We start from the raw sequence: 26,191 nt of genomic DNA, 5'->3' as shown, positions 1-26,191 counted from the left end.
AACGAAATTATCTATTAAACGGTTTTGCACTTGAAGGCTAAATGGAATAAATAGCGCGACGACTTTTTGCCTTATGTCCCAACGCGGCTACTGTCTTCTTCTTATTTCCCCGCCCACTTATGCGTCACACGTACGACGTCAGTCATCGGCGCACGAGAGCAAAATGGCGGACGTTTCTTTGGACGAATTGATACGCCGACGCGGGTTTAGCGCAAGAGGAACGTCTAAAAGGTACACGTGAAAACCAATTTCAGCGTTTATACTTTGAAATACAGGCAATGCACCTTTATGTGTTTATTTCATGCGAATTGCGAAACTGGGCCGCGTAATCTGCAAGCATAATGGTCAAAGGCCCGCCCCCTGTGCGCCGTTTATTGGACCCTGCGCTCTCTTCCGTCGCCGTGGATTGCTAAGTTTCCTTCTGGCTCGTCGTTCGTTTGGCTCGGTCTTCCCAGCCAATTTCTACAGGTCCCGCACAGCTAAATTGTATTTTTTTACAATGATGATGATGGTGGTGGCGAATGCTAGTGGTTTAGTCTGGACTCTACCACGTTTCCTGGGTCACAAAGAAAAAAGTTCTTCCTTGAGCTTCACTTCAAATAGTAGATATGTAAAACGTGCCAGTCCTTAACCATTTCGCGGTGTAAAGCATAATAAAACGCGTGAAATGCTTTTTGTCCCCCTAAAATAAACCTACCCCTGATATTTCCAGCTAAACCGTTTGTTTCTCTCTCACAGGCCCATGTTGGGCAGAGGAGCAGCGGCCGTGGGCCGCACGTTTGATGCTCGTAACAAAATTGGAGTGGGGGATGCCAGACAGAGACTTGTTGGTCCCGGCCAAACTGGTGGTGGTGGCGGAGGAGGAGGAGGTAATGAGTATTGGCAAGATTCTGGGGTTCACTATTGCCTTATGTACACTAACAATAGTGTACATAAGGCAATATTACGCGTCTTTTAAATATTAATAAATCAGCATTGATATAAAGCATTTCGTAGAACATCATTTGTTTTCTTTTGTTTCCACTGATATTTAGATGTGTGCATGTATGAACCCAGTTTTTCAGGTTAAAGATGCCAGGGAAAAGCTTGGCCAAAAAGATGCCCGCTTCCGTATCAGAGGCAGAGGAGGATCTGCTGGGGCGATACAGGATGCCCGGCAGATGATCAATTCGCGCAAGCAACAGCAAGGTCCGAGTCCATTAGATGGGTCATCCCAGACTATCAAACCCATGCTTGTGGGGCTCCAGATGCACGTGCCACAGATACAAATACACAACACTGCGGCCCTTGCCAGGCAATTTCCTGCTGCTTCAGGACTTAATGTTCGAGCTGGAATTGTACCGCAGCCTGGTGGTGGGCTGAAGAAAGTGGTTGATGCGCGTGATAGGCTGAGTCTGAAAAGAAGTATTACTGGAACCGTCAACCAAGGCTTGGCAGCACCTCTAAAGATCACCAAAACAATTCAGGTAAGACTCAGTGTGAACATAATATTGATATTATATTAGTGTTTCTAGATGCATCATGTATATCTTACATTGGATCTTACTGCTCAGTAATCTCAGTGTCAGTGTCTGTTGTGTTTGGAACGTGTGGAGCACCATACGTAATAAATTTGAACCTTTCCATGCAGCAAAGACCTGTGGGGATGACAAGTGGAATCCGCATCAATGCTCCCAGCAGAACATCTCAGGTGGGTTTTGGCTTCAAACTTCTGCAGAAGACTGATTCTCTCTTTTTACATGAAAATGAGTTACAACTGAACACCGTAGTCTACACATCCATGCATGTCTTTTGTTTTTATATGATGTAAGTTATACCTTAGCATCAGTGAAGAATTTGCTTTTGGCTGTTATTTTAAGCCAATCATACAGTTCATGTCAAATAATGTGAATGTAATGATTAGCTTTGGTCTCAATTTCAATCTAATACAAGAACAAAATTTTATGAGTTGCATTTTTTTTGCAGTCAGGAGACAGTGATGTTATCCCTAATAAACAGATGAAGATCACCACAGGCAGCAGTTTTGCACAGACGCGGGTGAGTTGCATTGCAGTTCCCACAAAAAGCGTTGGCCATCAGGCCAGACATTAGAATTTAACAAACGGCACTTTTTTTTTTTTTTTTTTTTTTTTTTCTTTTTTTTTTTTAAACTACAATAGGACAACGTAAGATGTTGATACTGACTGGTGTTGTATATTCTGTAGTCTATAGTAACACATTATTGAGCTATAAAGTCTTAAACTTTAAGTTTTGAACAAGAGATTTTGTGCGCATTGATTTTCTGTTTGCATGCTTGAAAAGATGCTGGGAGGGTTTGGACAAGTTCTCCAAACATTCCTGGCAAGAATTCAGTGAATCAGTGCTGCTATGACACGGGTTTGGATATTTTAGCCAGACCAGACAACATACTTCCAGAAACGGCGAAATAATTTCCCCCCTCTCTACAGCCTGGGGCCATGAGTACACCCTTCTCCATGTCTGCTCCCATAACGAAAGTGGTGAAGAATGATACATACACAGCGCCACCTCCTGTACCTGTGGCTCCATCACGCTCCAACCAGGCTCAGGCAGCAGCTTCCCGGTCCTCAGCTTCCAGTTTGGCTCCTATCTCCAGAACCCTGGCCACGGGGCATGGACAAAATGCTAGACCTGGTGGGGATGCCAACTCACAAGCTGCCCCTCCACAGGTGGGTGACTCCATAGATTTTGGGAGTTTGTACTGTTTAGGGCATATGTGAGCACCGTAATCACTAGCAGTGTTTCTCTAATGGAGAGAGGTTTTCAAAATGCTTAGAAACTCACCTCAGGCTTGAGCAAATGGATTAAAGATCCAAAAACAGGTTTATAAACCTGCCCCATGTGTGATGAGAAATATAAGTACTCAGGGTTGTCAATGGCCTGAGGGTGTGGTTGGAATTTTTGCAGCAAGGTGTTGCACAACTGCATTTATTTGTGCACATTTATGAGTACCAGAAATACTAGTGCATCTTCAAGTTTACCTTTCACAAGCTACAAATGACAGAAATATGAAATTTACATTTACTGAACTCAGCAGATGCTCTTGTCCAGAGTGAAATACTTTCGACATCGTACAGCTCTGTTAAAAATATTCCGTAGGGTCAACTATAACTCAGACTTTTATTTTCTTATCCTTCAGCCTGCATTCAGTCCACTGGAAGGTACCAAGATCACCGTGAACAACCTGCACCCACGAGTCACTGAGGAGGACATTGTGGTGAGTCCTTGTCTGATTCTGTTCTGGAAATGTGGTTAACAGTATTGAGATTTTTGTTTTATTTTTTAAAAATCCTTACTCATTTTTCCTCCATGTGGTCTTCAGGAGCTGTTCTGTGTGTGTGGTGCCTTGAAGCGGGCACGGCTGGTCAAACAAGGTGTGGCTGAGGTTGTGTTTGTCAAGAAGGAGGATGCCATTAATGCCTACAGGAAATACAACAACCGCTGCCTAGATGGTAGGGGTGTTAGAAAATCATGATATATTGCTGTATCGATATATTTTATGTGGTGATATTGTATTGATACAGAATATTGATATTCTTGTATACAAATGTAATCCTAAATTCTGTTTTTATTTGTTATTTTGCCTGAATTATTAACGTAATGTGATCTACACAGATTGTACACATCTTGTATATCACCTCTTTTTTTACTTTTTGATTTAGTCAGTTATGTCTGCCTTTACCATTTGCGTTATGCACAAGAATCTCTATTAACATCACTGCAATCTAATGGTGCAAAATGTAATTTGTCAAGTGGCTGAGTTTTTTTTTTTTTTTTTTTTTTTTTTTTTTCCCCCCCAGGTCAACCTATGAAGTGTAATCTTCACATACAAGGGAACGTCATTACATCAGATCAGCCAATCCTACTGTAAGTTTGCCTCTTGTTCAAAAATTGTGTGATGTTCACAGCTCTCTTGTCCTGAGCAAGCAGCTGCAGCAGTCTTACAGAATGAGAGCTCCTGCGTCATGGGCCGTAATGTTGTTTCAGGAGGCTCAGTGACACTCCTGGTGGTGGAGGTGGTGGAAAGAAGGATGGTCTCCCACCTTCCCTGAGCCGCCCACGGTCATCATCCTCTCAGCCAACAGCGGAGGTTGACCCCCAGACCATCTTGAAGGCCCTGTTCAAGTCCTCTGCTCAGACCCCCCCAGCTGCTGAGCCCCCAAGCTCCCAGGCGACTGCTTTCCACATCAAGATCTAACAACAGAATGATGTGCATGTACACACATGATAGAACACCTACGCAGATTCCAGACACTTCAGGACAAACATTTTGTTTAAAAGAGCACACAATACCCATACCCATCAGCATAAACATTACTGATTATCTTTATTACTCTTTTAGGATTTCAAAAAGCCTTTACACCAACTTGCACATGCAGTGCTATGAACAATTCCTTTGCTTATGGCACATGACTGTAATTTCTGATCTATGTGTTATGGTGGGTATACAGTGGGAATGGCTGGAATACTGTCCGTCTGTTATGTCCATTTACCTGGCATAATGGGCATGAAAACTCATACAGCCTGTTGGCTTTTAAGAATGTGAGTTTAAAAAAAAAAAAAAAAAAAATTAGGCCATTTGTGTTTAACTAACCCCCTGAGAAGCTGCGGAATGGCAGTATGTTTTTAGCTTTGGGTCAGATACCAATACAAAGAGGCATTTTACAGAATTGGATACATAGATTAAATCGGTGGTTAAGCTTGTACAGTTGCCTCTTCATGTTAAACTTGGTATTTGATTTGTCATTGTTTTGTTTTTCATTTCTCAAGTTGTGCTTGTAGTGGGAGTCAAGTTTACTTAACTGAGGGCAATGCTGCTTGGACCAGTCCATCCAATTTCATTTGCCTGGTTTCTGTCCGTAAATTAATGCTTTTTTTTTTTCAATACAGGCAGCAGCAAAAGTCCTGATATCTGTAAAAGTGTATTTCCTTCAGTAAATATGTTGCTTTGTATTAAAAAAAAAAAGAAAAAAAGTATTTTATTATTTGTGTTTTATGAATATAGATTACATGGTACCCAAATTATTTTGATCAAAGACTCAAATTATGCAATATTTTAAAGCAGTAAACATTTTCTGTTTTCCTCAACCACTTTATTTTGATCAACAAAGGTTTGTGGATCACAAGTTGGCAGCTTTCATTCCTGTTCAATAAACTTATAAAGTTGTTAATGATGAATACAACAGTGTGCACAACAATCATGAAATTAAGGAGAGGAGACCCCCTCCCCATGTATGGCAATATACATAGTGATATTATTACATACTACGACATACTGTGCCTTCTTACTCCAGGTCTTATTAAGCCAATTAACCTAAGTATCTCCTGGTCTTGATAGTGGTAGTTGTCTTTACATCCATCTCATTTAAGAAAAAAAAAAGGTGTCTGCAACACATTAGAGAAGTACCAGTTTTCCAAAAACTGCTGCTTCACCCTCAGTTGGTTTTACAAAGCTACATCTATCGGTTGTCTGGATTAAATTAAATTGATCCAGTAAGAAATTTTTTTTTTGACATGAACAGCTGCTTAGATTGAGACACGTTGAACTGAAATCTTATACTGGGATCTTCTGAAATGCTGCTTGACTTGTCTGTTTTGCAACTGATGCAATTTACTGTTTCACCAGTATAGATGATAAGCATTAACACATAATTCCTTTAACCGCATTCCAGATGTTTTACTTGGGGGAAAAAAAAAAATCACAGTACAGGCCATACAAGTAATATGAAAAACAAAAAAATCGGAGAAACGTAACGAGAAATAACTGCTGTATGCAGACTGCTGACAACCTGATTTTTTTTGCCCATGAACACAATTTAAAAAACGGGAAGGCGAGGTCCAGCCAGTGATATTTGTCCACTAAGACATGCAACACTTTCAGTTATTCTTTCCCCACGCAAACCAAGACCAAAGGAAAGCAGGACGAAGACATCTCGAAACATAGATATTCTTTATCCAGGGAAGTCTGCTGTCTGACCCGTCGCGCAGTCTTGTTGCTGCCCTCAGTTCACGGAGGTGTCGGCTTCGTTTGAGAGTCTCATGGCTCTTCTTTCTTGCTCTCCGTTGGCTCTTGAGAGACCGCGACATCGTCGTTTTTTGACGCCGTTTCGCTCTGCTTCAACCTGCGGCGGCTGCGTTTCCTCGCCAGCGCCGCCTGTCCGTCTTTCTCATACGCCGCCATGACTTTGGCCACCGTGGCCTTTGACACGTTGCATAACTCGGCGGCTTTTGTCTCCGACGAACCGGCCAAAAGTGCACCGACTATCTGGCCCCTTTCAAACGCAGTCAACTCCTCCATTACAATTTCTAAGGCTTTAAAAAGCTGCGGGTACGGTGGCTCTGAAATTTCTTCGTTTGTTTACGTTTCTGAATCAAGCGTTTCGTGGAGCGTTAGCGCCACCCACAGGAGTGGATCACAGGGCGCTGCTGGGTAAAGCTTTATTTTGGTAAATGTGCCTGTCGTGAACGATCAACAGTGGAATCCGAAAAGATTTCAGGACAATTTTCCATAATGTGTCTGTGTATTGTCATTGTTAGACACAACGAAATTACTTCGACGATGATAATATTTTGCAAGTTGTTCCTGTACTATACATTTTTATTGCACCGATGCACAATTTACATTATTATTGCACATAAAAAAGGAAAATAATATTGGTACATCGGTGCAATAATAATTTGTCATAAAGACACATTTAGAGACACAATTAAGTTAAATTCAATAAAACAAAATATAATAATTAAACAAAACATTTAGTCCCGTAGAATTTCTTCCAATCCTGCAGATGGCGGCAGTGTAGCTTATTAGCTTCAGCTAAACGCCCATTAAGACGAAAGAAAACGAGGAATTGTAGTGAAAATGGCGGCCTCCGCACGCAAACATGCGAGCCAGTCATGTGTTATTCCTGGAGGATTTTCTGGTAAATGTCGATCTCTCTCTTAAAGCGAACATATTTTAACATAATTACAGCGTGTTGCTGGACGTTGAGTAAAACAACTTGTTCGTATCGAAACGTGTTAATAAAACGTTCACTGTGTCCGTAAACTTGGCACAGTAGGGATTGATTAATAGCGAACATTAAATGTTTAGCTAAATAACTTCTCATTCTGCCTCCAGTGTTGCGTTTGAAGTTCAGCGCAGACAGTGCAGCACATCACCAGCTATTCGTTAAAGAGCATCGAGTCCGGTCAGAAAAATCTGCAAAGAGACCCCTGGACCGTACACTTTTCGTCTTGAACATTCCTCCATACTGTTCCAAGGTAAATGTTACTGTAGAGTGAAGCCACGTGTTCGTGAACTTGGCGTCTTTTTTCTTTTAAACTAAGGTCTCTCAAACATTACAGGATACCGTGAAGTCAATGTTCTCCAAATTCGGGACCATTCAGTCAGTGGAGCTGACTGAAAAGCCGGGCACCTCGGAGGCGGCAGAACCAAAACTTTCAGAATGTTTCGCCCCTTCAACAAAACAGGTATGCTTGCCACACCTTCACGTTGAATTAGAGAGATTATCTTTGGTGCTAAACGTTTTCTTTTTATGCTGTCCTGCCAAGTCTCAGGGATTTTCAGTGGGCTACATTGTGTTCAAAAACTCCTCCAGTGTGAGTGCTGCCAAATCTCACCCTCATGACGAACCACTCATCGCTTCCACGGAAAAGCGGCCGGTAAAAATGGGCATAAACAGTAAGTGTCACTTGTAGCTCATTGTGTTTTCTAGTTTATATAACACTGAGCTCAGGAATTGAGATGTGATGTATTCTCGCCCATTGTTTAGTGTCGTTATTTCGGTCACCCAAATGTTTTATGCTGTAATACTTTCTGTAACAGTCTCTTAAGAGGATCTTTGTGATAACCCTGCTTTTTTTTTATCCTGCTTGTGTGTGTTTGCACTTCAAGAATGGATACAGCAGTACACAGAGATGTTGGTTCCAACAGAGAAGCTTCAGAAGGCAGTTGACTCATTCATGAATGAGTACGACAAGAGGAAAGAGAAGGTAATGCAGCTTTTCGTGCAGACTTGTTTACAAGTTTAATGCAGAACACAAACCAATGTTACATCTGTTCTTTCTCAACATAGGAGGCTGAGCAACAGAGAAAAGATGAAATGGAGCAGCAGGAGGATGAGGAAGGATGGGTTAAAGTCACCAAGGGCAAACGTGGCACCAAGGTTCGGCCACACAGCGAGAGGGCCAATGAGAGAACACTGCAGAAGGAAGACAAAAAGAGGAAAAGGAAGGAACTCATGAACTTTTACACATGGCAGCACAGAAACACACAGAAAGAACGTAAGCTGCCCTTATGCTCACTCTCTGTCTGTGTAATCTCCTTTAATGGTGTCCTAGAGAAAACATAGTAAAGTGTGTGTTTATCTCCCCTTCCAGATATTGCAGAACTAAGGAAAAAGTTTGAAGAAGACAAACAAAGGATTGCTTTGCTTAGAGCACAGAGGAAATTCAAACCATACTAAAGACAGTCATTGCTCTTCCCCTAGTGGTCTTTTGTTTTTAAATAAATTGTGATGTCATGAGTGTAAATGTGTGGTATTATTGTTACACTTTGGGTTGTGGAAGTGGAGATGTGATCACATGCATGTTAAATTTTGACACCATCTCTGCCTGGTAAATCCAGCGAATGGCAATATAAATCAATGATATACAGTTGTGGCCAAAAGTTTTGAGAATGACACAAAGACTGGTTTTTGAAAGGTTTACTACTTTAGTGTTTTTTTTTTTTTTTTTTAGATCTTTTTGACCTTTTGTTTCTATGGTGTATTGGAGTATAATTACAAGCAATTTATATGTTTTGACAATTACATAAAGTTTATGCAAAGAGTAAATTTTTGCAGTGTTGGCCCTTTTTCATGACCTCTGCAATTCACCCTGGCATGCAGTCAATCAACTTCTGGGACAAATCCAGATTTTGGGGAGTCTGGGGTGTTTCCTGGCCATGGACACAAACATGTTTTGTTCCCCGAGCCACTTAGTTATCACTTTGGCCTTATGAAACAGTGCTCCATCACGCTGGAAAAGAGGAGGATGTTTTGGTATCATTCTGTATTCATGGCTGTGTCCTTAGGCAAATTTTTGAGTGAGCCCACTCCCTTCGATGAGAAGCAGCCCCACACAAATGGTTTCAGGATGCTTTACTGTTTGCATGAGACAGGGCTGATGGTAGGGCTCACATTTTCTTCTCCAGAAAATCATTTTTCCAGATGCCCAAAATAATCAGAAAGGGGCATAATCAGATAAAATGACTCTACCTCAGTCCTCAGCAGTCCAATCCCTGTACTTTTTTGCAGAATATCAGTCTGTCCATGTTTTTCTTGGAGAGAAGTGGCTTCTTTGCTGCCCTTCTTGACACCAGGCCATCCTCCAAAAGTCTTCACCTGCTGCCATTTCTGAGCAAGCTCTGCAATGGTGGCACCTCTATCCCAGAGCTGAATCATTTTTAGGAGACAATCCTGGCACTTGCTGGACTTTCTTGGGCACCCTGAAGCCTTCTTCACAGCACTTGAACCTCTCTCCTTTTGATGATCCAATAAATGGCTGGTTTTATCCAATATCCTTGCCTGTGAAGCACCTTTTTATGTTTCCTTGCAGGTAACCATGGTTAACAGAGGAAGAATAATGATTTCAAGCATGACCCTTCTTTTCTAATTTCATCCCCGGTCTCTGTCTAATTCCTAATCCACCAGAATTGCATTCAAGCACAAAAGGCATAAAATGATCTAAAACAGTCTAGGTATTTAAACAATATATTGTTTTATTAATGTTCTTTTATCCTCTTAATGCTAATCAGTCAGTTTGATCACAGATGTTTACCATTTCAATCACTGTATAAGCACGATTTGCAATAACTGCTTTTTGGCTTCTTTGATGTCTCTTCCTCACCACTGACCACACTAATATTGCAAAGATGAGGCCAAGGAGCATTGCGGAGATGACTGCAAGGCCATACAGTGATTGGTTCCCTGAAACAGATTACATGGAATCACAATAGAGGCGGTATTACACTAAAATGTTTAAAACAGCAGGAGAGACTAGACACATACCAGAGTCAATATGTTGACTCAGAGAGTCCTCAAGTAGAAAAGCATCTTCATGAGCCAACTGGATTGGACCCAAAGACACCAGCTGGGAGATGCTGTCTGATTCCCTCCTGCCCCTCCTGGTGTCAGATGCTGAATGGGAAGTGGTCCAGGAAATGAATGTTTGCCAAATCTAGATGCAACACTAAAATGCTGTGATGATTCAGGAGTCTCCAATTAAACAAAACAGATCATTCAATTTTTATACATATAAGTCCTAGATTAAAATAATATGCAATTAAAACAAATCAAAATCTCAAGATATATTGTAAATTAGAGTTTATATGGAATCAGATTTGTGCCAACATTTTGAAACAAAACTTTTTTTAATATCAAACTAAAATTGAAAAATAAGAGGTTGGAATTTTACCAGACATTTCTGCTTACATCTTGCTTTTTTCATTTTGGCTTGTGAGATTGAGCTCGCTTTTACAGTTTCACTGCTGGCTTTTCAGTCGCTTCGCCCCGTTTTATGGTTACGCTGCCTGAGAACATGGTTGCACTTTAGGCACAATGTTCTCCTGTGGGCAGGGCTTCGCCTTGTTGGTATTTGAAATCTTATCACTGTGAGATATGTGGGCACAAATGAGCAAATGGCTGTTACTCATCTGCACATCTTGCAGTGATAGGGTTCAGAGTTGTGATGGGGAAGTTGGGCTCTTTTCAGAGAGCCTCATATGATTTATAAACACAAAGAACATTCAAATTTGACAAGTAAGGCAAAAACATGAGGCTATGGATGCCACAAGAGCTGAAGTTCCCAGCACTAGTTCCGGGGAACAGAGCTGTCAATACCTGCTGACCCATGAGGTGAAGCCCAACCCACACAAGACAATTGTGCCAAAAGTGCAACTGTAGTCTCATGCAGTGTAAAACGGGGCGACTGAAAAGCAAGCAGTGAAATTGTAAAAACGAGCAGTATAACTAAAAATCTCACACGCCAAAATAATAAAAGAGAGAGATGTAAGCAAAAACGTACGTTGTCCATTCCAATTTCAATGTCGTATTTTCGTTTGATATCAGAAAAGATTTGTTTAAAAATGTTGGCACAAATCTGATTCCATAAATTTAAGCTTTGTGTTGAGGACTCACCCAGCGTGGAACAATACTGTGTGCATGCAGCTTCTTGGGAGCAAATCTCCACCCAGCAGGAGATGTAGATCTGAAATACACAAAGAGCCCTTAACATGACCTCTTATAGTAAATCACAACATGTTCACAGCATGTAACTGCTGTGAACAATGGTTCATTTTTGTTATATTACATGTATTAGATTAAATAATCCAAATTTCTGAACCAGATTTAGGTAGACAAAGGATTTGACAATTTTCCCTTTAAACCAAACTGATTTTTAGACTGTATTTTACCTCCTCAATTGTCAATTTGCCTGTCTCTGGGTTGAGAAAAACAAAGGTCTTCACATCAAACCTATGGACCTGAGCAGCAACTCCCAATTTTTCCCCTACAAGTACGGTGCTTGGAACATCATCAAACATATTGGGACATCTGGGAATGGAAAGAATTAAAAATGAATGAAGTAACCAAAAAACAAAACAAAACAAAAAAAAACATGATTTCTGCAAGAAAAAAAAAACAACTGAAGTCTACTTCTGACTTTGCCTACCCATCGTGGAGCAGTGGCCACAAAGAGTGCCTGGAAGCTGGGTAGGCATAGCAGTCTCGCAAACGAAGGGAAAGGCTGGGGTCAGGGAAAGGTAGGGAAATGGACACCTCCACATAGACAGACTCCCGCAGGGGTAGATTCAGGGGAAGTTCATCCAGTGGAAAGAAAGAAGTAAAGGAATCATCTATGGGGATAGAAGAAAAGCTTGGTAAAGGCTGCACATCAGTTTTAGACTCTATTAAAATTCTCATTTTGTTTTAGGTCACCCTTGGCTAGTCTCATTTGCACATTCACAACCCCTTCTGCAAATGCTGGTGATGGCTTTGGGGGATCCACAGCGTGATATCCAGAGTGTAAATGAGCAGATCCAGAATAATGGCACAGGACATGAAGGCTACAGAGAAGGCAATATCAGAAACTACACATGCGCCATGCAGTTATGGTTAATGTGTATTTTAAATGGTGTGCAGAGAAACGTAACCTGAAAGGTGCTGTCTCTGACTTCATCTTTTCAACCACATCCACTTCATAATTCACCACCACCCCATCCACCTAAAACACACACAACACCTTAGAATAATTACTAACATAATTATAATATATAAATGATGTTTAAATAAATGTGTACTTAAATCCTCACCGACATCTGTGAGCCACATTCTGTTACACCAAACTTGAAAATGGCTACTTCTGGAGTAGCAATGACTGGCGTGCACTGAGGCTGCCCTTTAACCATCAGGCTACCAGGGTTCAGAGGTGGAAAAAAGTCTGTAGCACTCACTGAAAACACAAAGTGACCATCCAGCGAGCAGGCTTGGAAGAAAGAAGACACGAGGATGAGAACTCAACCAGTGTGCAAGTGTGCAAAGGCAGTCACAATGAACAGAAAAGCAATAATAGTGATCCTGTGTGTTATAGCTGGACCTTTGGCAAAAGATAAAGAAACATGTCCTTGTCTTATTACCATTCAGTTGATGGTAGCAGGCAGAATCACGACTATCATAGCAGCATCCTAGTTTCAGACAGGAACTCTTGGAGACACTCTGCTGGCCACAGGGTACTCTTAAAGTTCTTCTAATTGTACACTGGTCAGAGATCACTAAACAAAGAAAAAAAAAAAAGTGATTTTATATAAACACACACACACACACACACACACACACACACACACACACACACAGAGGCCAAAAGTTTGGACACACCTTCTCATGTGTTTTCTTTTTTTGAACAAAACAATGACAGGAGTGTGAACACAGGAGTGTGATGGAGTGCTGCGGCAAATGACCTGGCCTCCACAGTCACCGGACCTGAACCCAATCGAGGTGGTTTGGGGTGAGCTGGACTGCGGAATGAAGGCAAAGGGGCCAACAAGTGCTAAACACCTCTGGGAACTCCTTCAAGACTGCTGGAAAACCATTTCAAGTGACGACCTCTTGAAGCTCATCGAGAGAATGCCAAGAGTGTGCAAAGCAGTAATCAGAGCAAAGGGCGGCTATTTTGAAGAAACCAGAATATAAAACATGTTTTCAATTATTTCACCTTTTTTTGTTAAGTACATAACTCCACATGTGTTCATTCATAGTTTTGATGCCTTCAGTGAGACTCTAGCAATGTAAATGGTCATTAAAATAAAGAAAACACATTGAACGAGAAGGTGTGTCCAAACTTTTGGCCTGTACACTCTCTCTCTCTCTCTCTCTATATATATATATATATATATATATATATATATTCTAATGCATATTGTGGAACTTAATCCATGAACAGTTTAACAAAAATTCATAGGTTTTAGTGGATGACTTGAACCCTTTGAATCCTTATTTATATTTGTACCATTTACACATAATATGCACACATAATAAGCAGACCTTTAATCTGAAAGTAGTTGTCTATTCAAATCCCAAACCGCTCACTGCTCACCAAGGGTGATGGGTTATAAGCAAAGGACATTTTGTTGTGTCACTGTGTGCTGTGGTGCAGCATTTCACAATGACAATCACGTTCACTTTAATTACAATCGCAATGTCATACTTACTCTTTGAACTTGGTTTCATTGTCAGCTTCTTTGGCAGCACACAGCTAATGTCGACTTTGTACCACTGATGCCCTGACACCAGCTGAACCCCCACAGTCAGTGCTACCAAGTCCCCCTTAAAAGCAGGGTGACAATGAGAAAGCAAGCCCAGCAGCAGTATACGTTACACAGCATGAAAACACAGTGACTTTCTTCACCTCTGTGTGTGTGTAACAGCTGTCGTACCGACTGTAGAGCGACAGTGAGCCGTTCTGCTCCCTGAATCCTTTCAGACCACATGGTCCCTCCTCTGCAGGCACAGGCACATTCGCACCATATTTGTCTGGATAAAAATGGACAAGGGTTGCCAAGCCACACTCATGCAATATTTTTTATTGTTTTGGCACATTTCAGGAATCATATTTTGCACTTCTTCAGCTTAACAGAATGCAGACTATATTAAAAGAAACAGACAACAGACACTGCAGGGCGTCCATCCACTGGCCCTTGACCTTAAACAGGTTGAACAGGTTAAAGGACTGACTTTATTGGGAGGATTGTGCAAGTTAAATTGTGCAAATATCAACAACCGACAGTCACCGACCTTTAACAAGCAACCGGTCCCTTACAGCCTGGCCGAACAGCGCATGAATCCCGCGACCGCTGCACGTCACGCTCGGCGTCGCGCTCTGCGTGGAGCTCGACAGGCACCTGGTGACCGCGACACAGGCGACGAGCGCCGTAATGACATGGCAAGGCATCGTCAGCAGATTGGAGGATTCTTTCCGGAGCCCGATTAGCCCCGAAGATGCCTTTTGGCCCCGGATCTGTAGGTGAACTTTGATTGGATAATTGGCGTCGGGAGGCAGGTTCGTTAATAAAATGGTCCGCACGAAATGTACCACGTGCTTTCGGAAAGATCGCGATTGCGAGGGCCAAGCACGCTGATGGACTAGCAGAGTCCTGCTCTCCAGTGGGGAAACTCGACATTTTCGGCGCTACCTGACTTGCTTAGTTATGGCCTAAAATCACGGCGCAGGGCAGGACAGTAACGTGGATCAACTATGAAACCGACTTTACCTCTGAAAAAATAACATTAACATTTAATACGGTTTAATAAAGTTTTTAACAAATCTAATGAAAAATACTATTTTAATACAATTAAATACAATCTAGCGACATGCAGCATAATTTATGCAAAAAAGTTATGCAAAGCCTTTTTACTTCTGTCTGGATTAATAATACAAAATGAACACTTGCAGGTAGGTTCGGTGACGGTGTGATTGTGTTCAGACTAACGTAGGTGCAAGTAAAGAGCTCCTTCCCATATTCTGGATAGTCACAGTAGTGGCCTAGGTTGCCGGTTCGAATCCACGAACCGCCAAGGTGCCGCTGAGCAAAGCACCGTCCTCACACGATGCTCCCCGGGCGCCTGTCATGGCTGCCCACTGCTCACCAAGGGTGATGGTTAAATGCAGAGACCACATTTCGCTGTGGGCACCTTGTGGTGTGCTGCAGCGTTTCACAAGGACTTTACTTTCGCTTCACTTTCACTCGATAGTGAGGCAGCAGTCCTCTGAAAACTGTTCATTTTTATCTTTGACGAATGCATTTAATAATGCGTTTCTAAAACAGAGGGCGCTGGCTAATTCTTCCGCTGCCTACACGCTTGCCGTTTGTTGTTGTGTATGAGCGAGTCAGCTGATCCCGTGACGTCACCGCACAAGCCGAACACCGAGCGGCCCAAGCGAGACGCAGGCCGGACATGGCTCTGAACCGAAACCACTCTCAGAACGGCGGGGTCCTGCTCAGCAGCGGCGAAAGGTGGGCTATGGCGGACGCGCTCCGGTTGTCGGACGCAGCACCGGCGGGGTGTGCCGACGCGACGTGCGTCGCGGCGGCCTTACTTAGCAAGCTAACGTCGACTCTCGCGTAGATTAGCGCAGTGGCCTTCCTCGCATTTCGCGCAGGTGGAAGTTTGTAACGATTCGTGACACTTTGTGCCGTCATTCGCGCGTAATTTGCCGGAGAAGTGGTCTCGAGTTTCGACGTCGCGTGTCAAGCCGGAGTGACAGCAGTTCGTTAGCGGAAGTTATAGTTAATTCTCATACAGCAAACATGGCCGGGCAGGCGAATTTCTAGGGTTTCATCGAACCCTTGAATGAATAGAGCAGGGTATAAAATTTCCGAGTGCATTTTCAGTGTTTTGGTGTCGGGTTGGGCAGAACCCATTGTTATTGGTTCCCAGCCGCCGTCTGTACGCGCGACGTTTCAACATCGTGGTTTTTCACTGGTTGCCTCCGGTCTTACCGGAAATATATTGTGCAACTCCCAAGTGGTTGAGAAAGTGCGCAGTAATATAGCTATTTCTCGGAATCTTGGGGAAAATTAATCGGCCAACATACAGTTTACTTTCCTTCCCATAATTACTAAATATTAAGGGTGGTAGTAGCCTAGTGGTAAACACACTCGCCTATGAACCAGAAGACCCAGGTTCAAATCACTTCACTTTGTGTAAAGTGAAGTGATTGTCACATACAAAGCAGCACAGCACACGGTGCACACAGTGTCCTCTGCATTTAATCGGGATTCGAACCGGCAACCTTCTGATTACAGGGCAGCTTCCTTAAGTTGCTCCAGGGAGACTGTCCTGTAACTACTGATTGTAAGTCGCTCTGGATAAGGGCGTCTGATAAATGCTGTAAATGTAAAAGTATAAAGAAGCACACAGTCTTTTTTTAGGACCCCATCTGAATAGGATCTTGGATTTCCGTAGTTTTATGAAAATTAATCCTGGTGGCATAGTGGTGAACGACGAAAGGACTGTGCCCATGTTGTCGAGAGAATTAAATACTGATATTAGTGAATAATTACGTTGTAAATCTAGAGAGATGAACGTTCACTCACATTACAAACCAATATGCTTCCAGCTTTAAGCACATTGTAACATGCTGAAATATCCCGCATATACTTGAATCAGTCTGCTGCACAATGCACAGCCACTTACATGCATCTTATATGATGTTGTCCTGTTTGTCCTTGTTCAGTGTACAGGATTTGTTTTTACTGTATTTTATAGTCTATACAGGTTTTTACGTTTTATATATAGTTTTTAAAAAGTACAATTTTCTTTTGTAAATCCATGTGTAATTTACAATACGTGTGTGCAGTACAGGCCAAAAGTTTGGACACACCTTCTCATTCAATATGTTTTCTTTATTTTCATGACCATTTACATTGGTAGATTCTCACTGAAGGCATCAGAACTATGAATGAACACATGTGGAGTTATGTACTTAACAAAAAAAAGGTGAAATAACTGAAAACGTGTTTTATATTCTAGTTTCTTCAAAATAGCCGCCCTTTGCTCTGATTACTGCTTTGCACACTCTTGGCATTCTCTCGATGAGTTTCAAGAGGTCGTCACCTGAAATGGTTTTCCAACAGTCTTGAAGGAGTTCCCAGAGGTGTTTAGCACTTGTTGATTCTTTTGCCTTCACTCTGCGGTCCAGCTCACCCCAAACCATCTCAGGTCCGGTGACTGTGGAGGCCAGGTCTCCACTTTTTGTTAAGTACATAACTCCACATGTGTTCATTCATAGTTTTGATGCCTTCAGTGAGAATCTACCAAAGTAAATGGTCATGAAAATAAAGAAAACACATTGAATGAGAAGTTGTCCATACATTTGGCATGTACTGTGTGTGTGTGTGTGTGTGTGTGTGTGTGTGTGTGTGTGTGTGTATATATAGACACACACACACACACACTATGGATAGACTGTGTGAAACAGTATTTCAACACACTGTATACTGTTGTACTGACAATAAATCTCTTGAAATCTTGAATTTACATTGGATACAACACTGTGGAAAGCTTTGCCGTCTTAATTTTCATTACAATACTTGTAACAACATGAATTGGTTCTGTTTTTTAAAATATGAATGCAAATTTCTTAAAATGTAGCAGTGTGTGAAAGCAGTTAATGGGAGTTGCCGTTGCTTTGCATAGTTTAATTGACTGTCTTAATCACGAGACCATGTTCCATGTTTGTAATGCTGTATAATCTGTTTTTCTCCTAGTGTCCTAACCGAGTGCAGGAATGTGGAACTGTCCTTTAGTGATGTCACATGCAAAACTGATTTACTTAAAGGAACAAAGAAGGGTGCTGTTTATATCACACCATACAGGGTAATTATGATAATTGTATGATAATTATTGATAATTGTTATTATGCCCCTTTAACAACTTCAAACTGTAAATTGTTCCCAAATGGTCTGCTGTTCTCCCTCACGCTCTTTCGTCTGTCCTCAGATGCTGTTTGTGTCTAGCAATGCTAAAGATGGTCTGGGCTCGGTCATGTTCCCATATTACAAGATGAAAGGGTGTAGTATTGAGCAGCCTGTCTTTGCTGCCAATTACATCAAGGGTACACTCCATGCAGAGCCGGGAGGTACCACATCATACAATGTTTTTCAGATCAGAATTGGCTTTAAATAATGATAATAATACAATTTAACATAACATGAATCAAAGAACAAATAAACATGCAATTTTTAAATAGAGAGTGATCTGGATTGTGTCTCTCCTTGTCAGGGGGTTGGGAGGGCCAGGCCAGCTTCAAGATGTCATTTCCAAGTGGCGGAGCCATTGAACTGGGACAGCTCATGTTCAAGCTGGCCACAAATGGTAAGTGTCTGTGTCTGCCACTGTCCAGCACACTATTCAGTGATTGAATGCCTGGAAATTTAGAAAATTCCATTGTGGCATTTTTTCCAGCCTCAGTGATGGTTTTTCACAACTTTCAAAAGTAAACAAAAACCTCTGTTCCAGCATCCCGCGGCCCTCCAGCGCAAAATGGAGGCATGTCTTTTGGCTACCCTTCCCCTGGTGCAATGAATGGTTACGGCTCCCCACCTGTGTCTCAGTGGTACCCTTATGCACCTCCACATCCTACTTTCTACCAAGGCCCAGCACCACCTCCTGAAAATATGGGGTATCCCCCTCCAACTGCTCCAGGTGCTGCTTCTTTTCATTTTGAGTGAATTGAATTAATGAACTGTTTGTTGGGTGAAATGTGTAGATATTCAGGAGTTGTTTTTAATTAATCTTAATTTTGGTATTAGTTTCCAAAGGACACATCTGAAACTATGAAATTAATTTATTTAATTATTGCAGGAATTTACCCAACAGCTCCAGCCTACATGGCCCCTCCTCCACCTTATCCTGGGCCACCGCAGAACTGGCCTGCTCCCCCTGCAGGTCTGTCTTCTGATTTATTTTTCCTTCTATATTTTCTTCCTTTCTCTTTCTCAGATGCTTCACTGCATCTGTCTTATTTCATCAGTCCTGGCCCTGAATGAACGCCATGACACACGGCAGGCTGTAAAGAGGGAGGGGTGATGTCAGAATTGCTCTTTGTCAGTTATAAAAAGCACACACACACACACACACTTCTTTATACAAACCAGAGCTTAACAGTTCAATGATCCAGTGTGTTATGGTTTACTGACCCTTTGCTTGGGAAGGAGAAGAGAGAGCCTGATGGTTTATATATTACATTGAGGTAGAGCATGTGGAGAAAAACACTGTTGTCATTGTCAAAGTATCTGTACAATTATGCTGTAACATTGGGAACCGGACATGTATCTAAATGTGTTAAATTACACCCATAAATACACCAGTTACACCTCATAAACCATGTTTACACGCCTACAATTTGTCATAATTTAGGTTTACACAGCAAATATTCATATAAAATTTTCTTTGACCAGGTAACTCAAAAGCAGCAGAGGCTGCTGGTAGTGCATATTACAATCCCAGCAACCCTCACAATGTATACATGCCCATGGTAAGTACCTGTTGAATCTGGAAGTGGTTGCTGTGTTTTTTTTTTTTTGTAATATTTTTTTATATTTTCACAAGTTTATTACTTAATAATCATAATTAACGGAAGGATATTTATTTACCTTACAGGAACAGCCACCACCATATGCACCCTATCCCAGCTATCCTGACAAAAAGAATAACTGAGATCAACTGGAAACTGTTTATATATCCCTAATAATTTATTAGGGCTATTATCATATTATTATTATTATATCTATTTAATATAACAATTGGTTAGATTGGCATTTGGTGATTTGAAAAAGTTACGTAAGCACAAGAAAGATTGTGTTGTCACCCACACTCTTTTCCATTGTTTTCCATTACAGCTTGGGCCATGTATTGTGTTGTTCCTTTATTATCTACAGATGGATTTGGTAGGAGATGGTTGTCTGTTCTTTGTTGTGCTTTATTTTCCTGATTGTAAATTTTGTTATACAGGCAGAAATATCTGGTACTATCTGAACACAATACTCTTCTTTATAGTAAGTAGATGTGTGGAAATTGCGGTGCATTGGACCATTCCAAAATGTTTGTCATAACGAGCAAGAATTATCACCAAGACACTTATTTTGACCCTCAGAGAAGCATAAATACAGTTCATACTTAAATAATACAGATAATATATAATATTATTTTGGTCAAATATACATATTCTTCCATTTGGTGATTGAAAGTTTTAACATAACCATACAATAGTTCTGAGGTTTATTTAGGTTCCACTGGGATAATTACATATTCTTCTTCTTCTTATTTAGATTTTTTTGATCTTGACATTTTCTTTTAATTAAGGCTTCAATCTTTAATTTTTACCCATGAAAGATTTCTATTGCTGTCTTTACTAATGAACTAATAAATATATATGAGAATTAATGTATGTGGAAAATATGGTTCTTTAAAAAGCACACACCTTTTTGAAATTTTCAATATTTCCAATTTAATAAAAAAAATTTCCTCAGCACTTTTCCAAGTCATTTCCAAAGGGTAACACACAATATGTAAAGGTATTTCAAAATAATTTATGTAGTCAGTCAACATTCAGTATACAGACTCATGAAATACATTTACAGGTCAAAGGAATAAATAACAAAATCCTAAAACCAGCACACCACCATAGCCACATCACATGACTTGTAAATACACAGCACCGCCATGTATGAATTTATTACCACTTGTTTATTAGTACAATTAATACATAAAAAATTAAACACGTCATATTTCAAAGGCGATTCACAAAGACAAAATATAATTGTACATCAAATGACTGTTCTTTTAAAAAGTGAAAGTGTTTTTGTCATTGTCATACGCTGCATAGAACAGCATACGGTGGACACAACCACCACCACCCTTTGTGAGGATTGGGTAGCCATGAACGGCACACAGGGAGCAGTGTGTGGGGGCACCTCAGTGGCACCTTGAACCTGCAACCTTTCAGTTACAAGTCCCCTTACTCAGCTGCTAGGCCACAGGTTTTAATAGTAGGTTTATTGGCCTTGGTTTTTTCCCCTGTGTTACCTTCACAAAGATTTAGTGCAGTTTCAGTGTAAAAGGCATTTGGCAAGTTACCTTCTTGCTTTTATTCTGATTGTCTAACAGCAGCATATGGTACATGGTAGAAAGGAATGAAATTAAAGGACATAACATGACTCTCATGTCAATGAAATGCAAATATACTACTGTGGTTATGTAGCCACTTCTAATACATAATTTATCAAACAACATAATGTCATACACAAATAGCTCCATCTACCCAGCTCCTGGCCATTCATCATCTTAAAGTCATGGCTCTTCTTGCATGAACCACACCTCGTTGCGACGTCCATATGGCTTGAGAGGTGGGTCATAGCTGCAGCAGAAGTATTGTTTGCGCTGGTAGGGGGCAGACTCACCCAGCGTACGCTTCAGGCGGGAAGCTTCTGCACGATATTCACTCTCCCCTGCAAAACCTCCAAACTGTCTACATGAGAGATGGCAGAAAATAAAAACAATGCATTCTGTAAATAAAAAGTCCCTTGATCTCACGTGAAATAAAACTGCTGAGAGGTTTTTTTTTTGCGTTTTGAACATATGTGGTAGCACAGACAAACCATCTGTAAGTTGTAAGTAAGAAGCTTAAATATGATGAACATGAAGAAACACCCACAATGCGTAGACAGTCATGCCAGGCCGATCCTCAATTCTGATTGAGCTGTCAGTCGGAGCTGGTGGGGTCTCTTGATAACGCGTCGGGATACGAAAAGCGGCAATCAAGCGGCGTGACATGACGCCATCATCTCGCGGGAAGACAGTAATGGTGATGGGGGCTGGGGTTCCCATTGCCTCACCTCAAGACAGCAAAATAATGATTTTTTTAAAAGATGATGCTTACTTGATTAACTGTCCAACTAGAAAATGTAAATCATGAAAAGTTCAATAATTGCATTTTCATAAACATTGAAATGATCTGAATTGAAAATGTAACTAGATCATAGGGGACAAAAACAACCTTTTCCATGCTCATATAAGGTGGAATTCCAGGTGATTTAAAAGAGCCATATTTTGCAAAAGAATATTTAATGGCATTTCTGGACAGAGGAGGAATGGCTCATTTTTTCTACACATAACATCACAAAATGGAAACTCATCAGTCAGTTCATTTCCAGGATTGCGTCCCTTCCATATAAAAAACATTTATGACACTGATATCTTTTGCTTACCTTGATCATTACTTCCCCCAGTGTACATGAGGAGCTTCCTCACCAGCTCCCCTGTGATTTGGTCAAAGGTTCGGCCCTCAGACGTTAAAACAGCATATTTTGCACCATCATACCTCCGCACTTCATAGCTAACCCCATCCTGTAAAAAGGACCAGGGGGCAAAGATGTGATTCACAGGGCCATGGACACTGTGTTCCAAGTAGAAAAAATGAACCGCTTCAGCTATAGCACAGAAATAGAGTGCTGCCTGCTGTGGCACGGTACTGGAAATGCCAAGATGCATGGCCTGTAAAAGCAGAGCTGCTGGAAAATGAACAGCGTCTTTCTAGACACACAAAAATATCTTCTGCTTGACACAGTGTAAGGTTTAATCAGTTCGAATAAAATAATGAGATTCCTGCAATGCTGGTTCTTACATAATCCCTGTCACAAACAAACACACTGGCATTAATGTGGTGCACAAAACCTTGCAAGCAATGTATTTATTTGCTGTATTCCGTCCATTTTCTAAGGAGTTCAGAAGTTGTGACTGAGCATAACACATTTCTCTCCAACAACTATGAAACAAAAATACAGCAGAATTTTTGGGGGTTTTAATGGCACTAAGATCTGGCAATGGAGACATGAATTAATGAGGCGACGCGCAGATCAACTGAATTTGTGTATCCTGTTCACTGTGTTGGATTAGGTCCTCAGGACAGTGACCCGTCCCAAAGAAACAAGGCAATTCACTTTTAATGTTGCAGCTGATTGGTGTGCAGTTTACATTAACAAAGCAGTTCCCAGTATTAAAAGAAAATGTCTACCACCTTAAGACAGCTCTAATTGTATAGTCTTTGCCTAGAGGCCAACAAAGCCGCAATTAGCTTGTATGCTCATTTGATTTCCCCTGTCTTCTTCACATAATTACTCTGTGCCTGAGCTGGTAGGACATGGGACATAATTAATGTAGCTATGCTAATATTAGCAAGTCATTTAATAATTAACCTCTCACGGCTCCATTATCTTCTATCTATTGTTCTTCCTGTGAGCACCTCTTTTGACTTGGTCAGACATGATCCCAGGTCCATCTAAAGTCTAAAATGATCAGGTATTATACATGGCCGTATCATTAAAAGGTTTGTATCGTAACTGAACCTTGTGATTATTATGTCTGAAATCAGATTTTAAATACATCCCAGTAAATTATAAAAAAAAAAAAAACATAATATAGGATTTGGGTAATGTATGTGTGCCACCCATGCAACCCATGAGTACTCAGCGGCACTTTTAATTATGAGTTGCCGCGAGATCAGATATCCGTTTTGTGATTTCCCTAGATATAAAACCTCGAGCATTCTGCTCATCTTGACACCCTTTCTGCCTCATGGTTAAGCACAACTTGAACCAGCATTTTGATCCTTCTGCTAAGAGCTCTCTACTGTTGAGAGTCTATTGACCTAACATTTAAACAGTCAGTGCCTGCTCATGTGTGCGATTGATCTCTTATTTCACAGACACTTGATCGGCTTCTCTTCTTGTTCTGTACTCTGTTAAAAGGTGTTTTTAAATTTGCAGGGGGGCGGAGACGCAACTCTATAATTAACTACTGGAACTGCCCAAACATATAACCATACATGCGTGACCATATAATGATACATACATAAGCATAAATGGCAATGAGTCCTCGCTTCATTTAACAGCACACATCACTGATTTAAGAGGCTCCTTCCCTGCGAGCATCGCTCCACGGCTGCACACAGCTCCCTGCAACGAAACAAGGCGCCACCTTGGTGGCCCTGCATGCAGGTCCCATGGACCTGACCCCTCTCTGAACCCCATCTCTTCTTCCCAACTTGACCTTGGCCACAGATGACCCACAACTGTTATGTCACGGACTAAATGGGACAAGGTCAGTGCATGCAGCCCCATCAGGTTGGTGCGCAGGCGCACACGCCGCATGGCGTTATAATATCACGTTCTCGGAAGAAACCACTGTAGCAAAGCAATGGATGTTCTTTCATTCTCTGTTGGGGGTGCAGACCTGTTCGTTGAAGGACACACGTGCTAGAATCTATGTAATCTGTGTTTTTTTGTTTACTTTTTTTTTTTTTTATCATTTTCATTACAAATGATGTGTGTAATGTTATATATTTTTTTGAATCGTAAGGAGGCTGTAACGTATAATGCCATAGCCTAAAATTCTTAGACTTATTTAGTGAATGTATCTAGAGTGTCAAATTGGCATCTTTAAATATATGAATTTAATGATGCCCCTTACCTTAGTTTCGGTGCTCAGCAATTTGTAGTCCGTTTCTTCTGTGACCCCAAAAAGGGAATTCTTGATCATCCCAAACATGACCGCTACTGCTGTCCTCCTCGATTGGTAAACTGTATCTTTTATTCGCCCCTTATCGGAACAGTTTCGTTTGGTTTAAAACGCGACGAAATCAATCATCATTCGGCGAGAACCACATGCAACTTTCCGTCCTCCTGTCCTTTTACTTCATGCGTTCGCCGGCAACGTTGCTCCCCCACTTCCTCCCTTCTTGCCTCCTCCCTCCTCATCATCACCCACTCTTCGTTTCCGCGCTTTATTTCCTGCAGCCGACCGTGCAGCATGCGTTCTAGACCCTTCCATGACGAAAGGTTCAGTTTTTAACTTTGCTCTTCCAAATCAAAAATAAAATGTGGTACTTTTTTTTTTTTTTTTTTTTTTTTACAAATAAAATGCTTTTCACACTCATGCAAATTAACACTAACCTGGACAAATGCACAAATATCTGGCAAAGATTAAATAAATCCTCCATTCACTAAATGCACAAGCCTGAAATTACAACATCACTGCCAGCAAAGCACACATTCTAGCATTAGTCTAACCCTATGTGTCATGGGACATGGCATATCTTTAGGGCTGCTCGGTTCAAAACATCACTGAAGGCAGCTTTACTCACTCCTGCTCGGCAAGAGGACAAGGGTTGCCTTAAAGCCCCCCCAAAACGTACCCCGAGAGACCATCACTACCACGTGAGGGTAGACAGAGGGAGAGAATTAAACCCGCATCGAGATTCAGACTACAACGATGTACAAAGATGAGTGGACTAAAAGTAAGGGAGGAAGGCTGTGGGGACAGAACATGTGGATATGCGGAGAGGACCCCAGACTGACACTGACTTTTCCCAGAAGGAACGAGATGTCGCATCCATTGAGCGATCAGGAAATGCGTGGCTGAGTGGGGGAAAGGGAGGGGGGAGCGTACACTGAGACCCTGCAGCGAAACAAACAACAGCGAAACAAATCAACTTGATCATGCAAAACAAGGAAAATCCCACCATGATGCTTAATCAGCTCTTGGCTTGGGGACCCAGAACAAGGACAGAAGGTGAAAAATGTGTGTGGTCATCATTGGATTCCACTGGAAGCTGTTTTGCTTCTACATTTACATTCACATTTATGCCATTTGGCAGACGCCCTTATCCAGAGTGACTTAGAACGTGTTTTCATGTTACCGTCGATGAAGTAATCGGTTGTGGTTCACTAGGACTCAAACCTCGTGCCTTCACAGGTGGAGGGACCAGGCGAGCAGTACTGGAAGGTCGGAGAGTGCGAGGTGTAGTGCGAGGTATAATATGGGCTTTGAGGTAGGATGGTGGTAGTAGCCTAGAGGGTAACACACTCGCCTATGAACCAGAAGACCCAGGTTCCAATCCCACGTACTACCATTGTGTCCCTGAGCAAGACACTTAACCCTGAGTGTCTCCAGGGGGGACTGTCCCTGTAACTACTGATTGTAAGTCGCTCTGGATAAGGGAGTCTGATAAATGCTGTAAATGTAATGGTGAAATCCCATGCTACTATTTGAATGCGATGGTGCATGTCCTATACGTTTCA

General features: G+C 41.5%; 4 protein-coding genes across 4 annotated transcripts; 2 read left to right on the top strand and 2 right to left on the bottom strand.

The window, feature by feature from the left end:
* Positions 1–142: 142 nt before the first annotated feature.
* Positions 143–4,995, top strand: poldip3 (polymerase (DNA-directed), delta interacting protein 3). The gene is made up of 10 exons (XM_028986627.1): positions 143–231; positions 739–869; positions 1,057–1,466; positions 1,631–1,690; positions 1,966–2,037; positions 2,448–2,687; positions 3,158–3,235; positions 3,341–3,470; positions 3,819–3,885; positions 4,006–4,995. Exons 1-10 carry the CDS (start codon positions 164–166, stop codon positions 4,214–4,216), a joined length of 1,467 nt encoding a protein of 488 aa, XP_028842460.1. The 5' UTR covers positions 143–163; the 3' UTR covers positions 4,217–4,995.
* Positions 4,996–8,084: 3,089 nt separating this feature from the next.
* On the bottom strand, positions 8,085–15,430 carry LOC114793782 (zona pellucida sperm-binding protein 4-like). The gene is made up of 13 exons (XM_028985910.1): positions 14,346–15,430; positions 13,960–14,051; positions 13,763–13,877; positions 12,692–12,826; positions 12,368–12,540; positions 12,209–12,279; positions 11,994–12,121; positions 11,728–11,911; positions 11,471–11,609; positions 11,196–11,265; positions 10,068–10,196; positions 9,838–9,986; positions 8,085–8,219 (listed from the first exon to the last, which is right to left on the bottom strand). Exons 1-13 carry the CDS (start codon positions 14,500–14,502, stop codon positions 8,085–8,087), a joined length of 1,677 nt encoding a protein of 558 aa, XP_028841743.1. The 5' UTR covers positions 14,503–15,430.
* wbp2nl (WBP2 N-terminal like) lies at positions 15,409–20,498 on the top strand. Its single transcript, XM_028987261.1, has 8 exons — positions 15,409–15,565; positions 17,822–17,930; positions 18,054–18,192; positions 18,336–18,428; positions 18,573–18,758; positions 18,918–19,001; positions 19,514–19,590; positions 19,716–20,498. Exons 1-8 carry the CDS (start codon positions 15,507–15,509, stop codon positions 19,770–19,772), a joined length of 804 nt encoding a protein of 267 aa, XP_028843094.1. The 5' UTR covers positions 15,409–15,506; the 3' UTR covers positions 19,773–20,498.
* A 284-nt stretch (positions 20,499–20,782) lies between these two features.
* LOC114794609 (heme-binding protein 1-like) lies at positions 20,783–24,843 on the bottom strand. The gene is made up of 4 exons (XM_028987262.1): positions 24,582–24,843; positions 22,322–22,460; positions 21,769–21,949; positions 20,783–21,582 (listed from the first exon to the last, which is right to left on the bottom strand). Exons 1-4 carry the CDS (start codon positions 24,657–24,659, stop codon positions 21,405–21,407), a joined length of 576 nt encoding a protein of 191 aa, XP_028843095.1. The 5' UTR covers positions 24,660–24,843; the 3' UTR covers positions 20,783–21,404.
* Positions 24,844–26,191: the final 1,348 nt, after the last annotated feature.

Source organism: Denticeps clupeoides, chromosome 7 (genome assembly GCF_900700375.1).
Source record: "Denticeps clupeoides chromosome 7, fDenClu1.1, whole genome shotgun sequence".
NCBI lineage: Eukaryota > Metazoa > Chordata > Actinopteri > Clupeiformes > Denticipitidae > Denticeps > Denticeps clupeoides.
The sequence above is the reverse complement of the archived record's forward strand: the minus strand, read 5'-3'. Positions and strand labels throughout refer to the sequence as shown.

Bases quoted from the DNA above. Each gene is read 5' to 3' on its own strand.
- poldip3 (XM_028986627.1), top strand. From the start codon at position 164: ATGGCGGACGTTTCTTTGGACGAATTGATACGCCGACGCGGGTTTAGC. The intron at 1,467-1,630 runs GTAAGACTCAGT...CTTTCCATGCAG, and splicing joins AGATCACCAAAACAATTCAG to CAAAGACCTGTGGGGATGAC. The intron at 3,236-3,340 runs GTGAGTCCTTGT...TGTGGTCTTCAG, and splicing joins TCACTGAGGAGGACATTGTG to GAGCTGTTCTGTGTGTGTGG.
- LOC114793782 (XM_028985910.1), bottom strand. From the start codon at position 14,502: ATGCCTTGCCATGTCATTACGGCGCTCGTCGCCTGTGTCGCGGTCACC. The intron at 12,541-12,691 runs GTAATAAGACAA...CTTTCTTCCAAG, and splicing joins CTGCTACCATCAACTGAATG to CCTGCTCGCTGGATGGTCAC. The intron at 12,122-12,208 runs GTTACGTTTCTC...CCTTCTCTGTAG, and splicing joins TCAGAGACAGCACCTTTCAG to CCTTCATGTCCTGTGCCATT.
- wbp2nl (XM_028987261.1), top strand. From the start codon at position 15,507: ATGGCTCTGAACCGAAACCACTCTCAGAACGGCGGGGTCCTGCTCAGC. The intron at 15,566-17,821 runs GTGGGCTATGGC...TTTTTCTCCTAG, and splicing joins CTGCTCAGCAGCGGCGAAAG to TGTCCTAACCGAGTGCAGGA. The intron at 19,002-19,513 runs GTCTGTCTTCTG...TTCTTTGACCAG, and splicing joins CTGGCCTGCTCCCCCTGCAG to GTAACTCAAAAGCAGCAGAG.
- LOC114794609 (XM_028987262.1), bottom strand. From the start codon at position 24,659: ATGTTTGGGATGATCAAGAATTCCCTTTTTGGGGTCACAGAAGAAACG. The intron at 22,461-24,581 runs GTAAGGGGCATC...TCCTTTTTACAG, and splicing joins TGCTGAGCACCGAAACTAAG to GATGGGGTTAGCTATGAAGT. The intron at 21,950-22,321 runs GTAAGCAAAAGA...TGCTGTCTTGAG, and splicing joins TGGGGGAAGTAATGATCAAG to GTGAGGCAATGGGAACCCCA.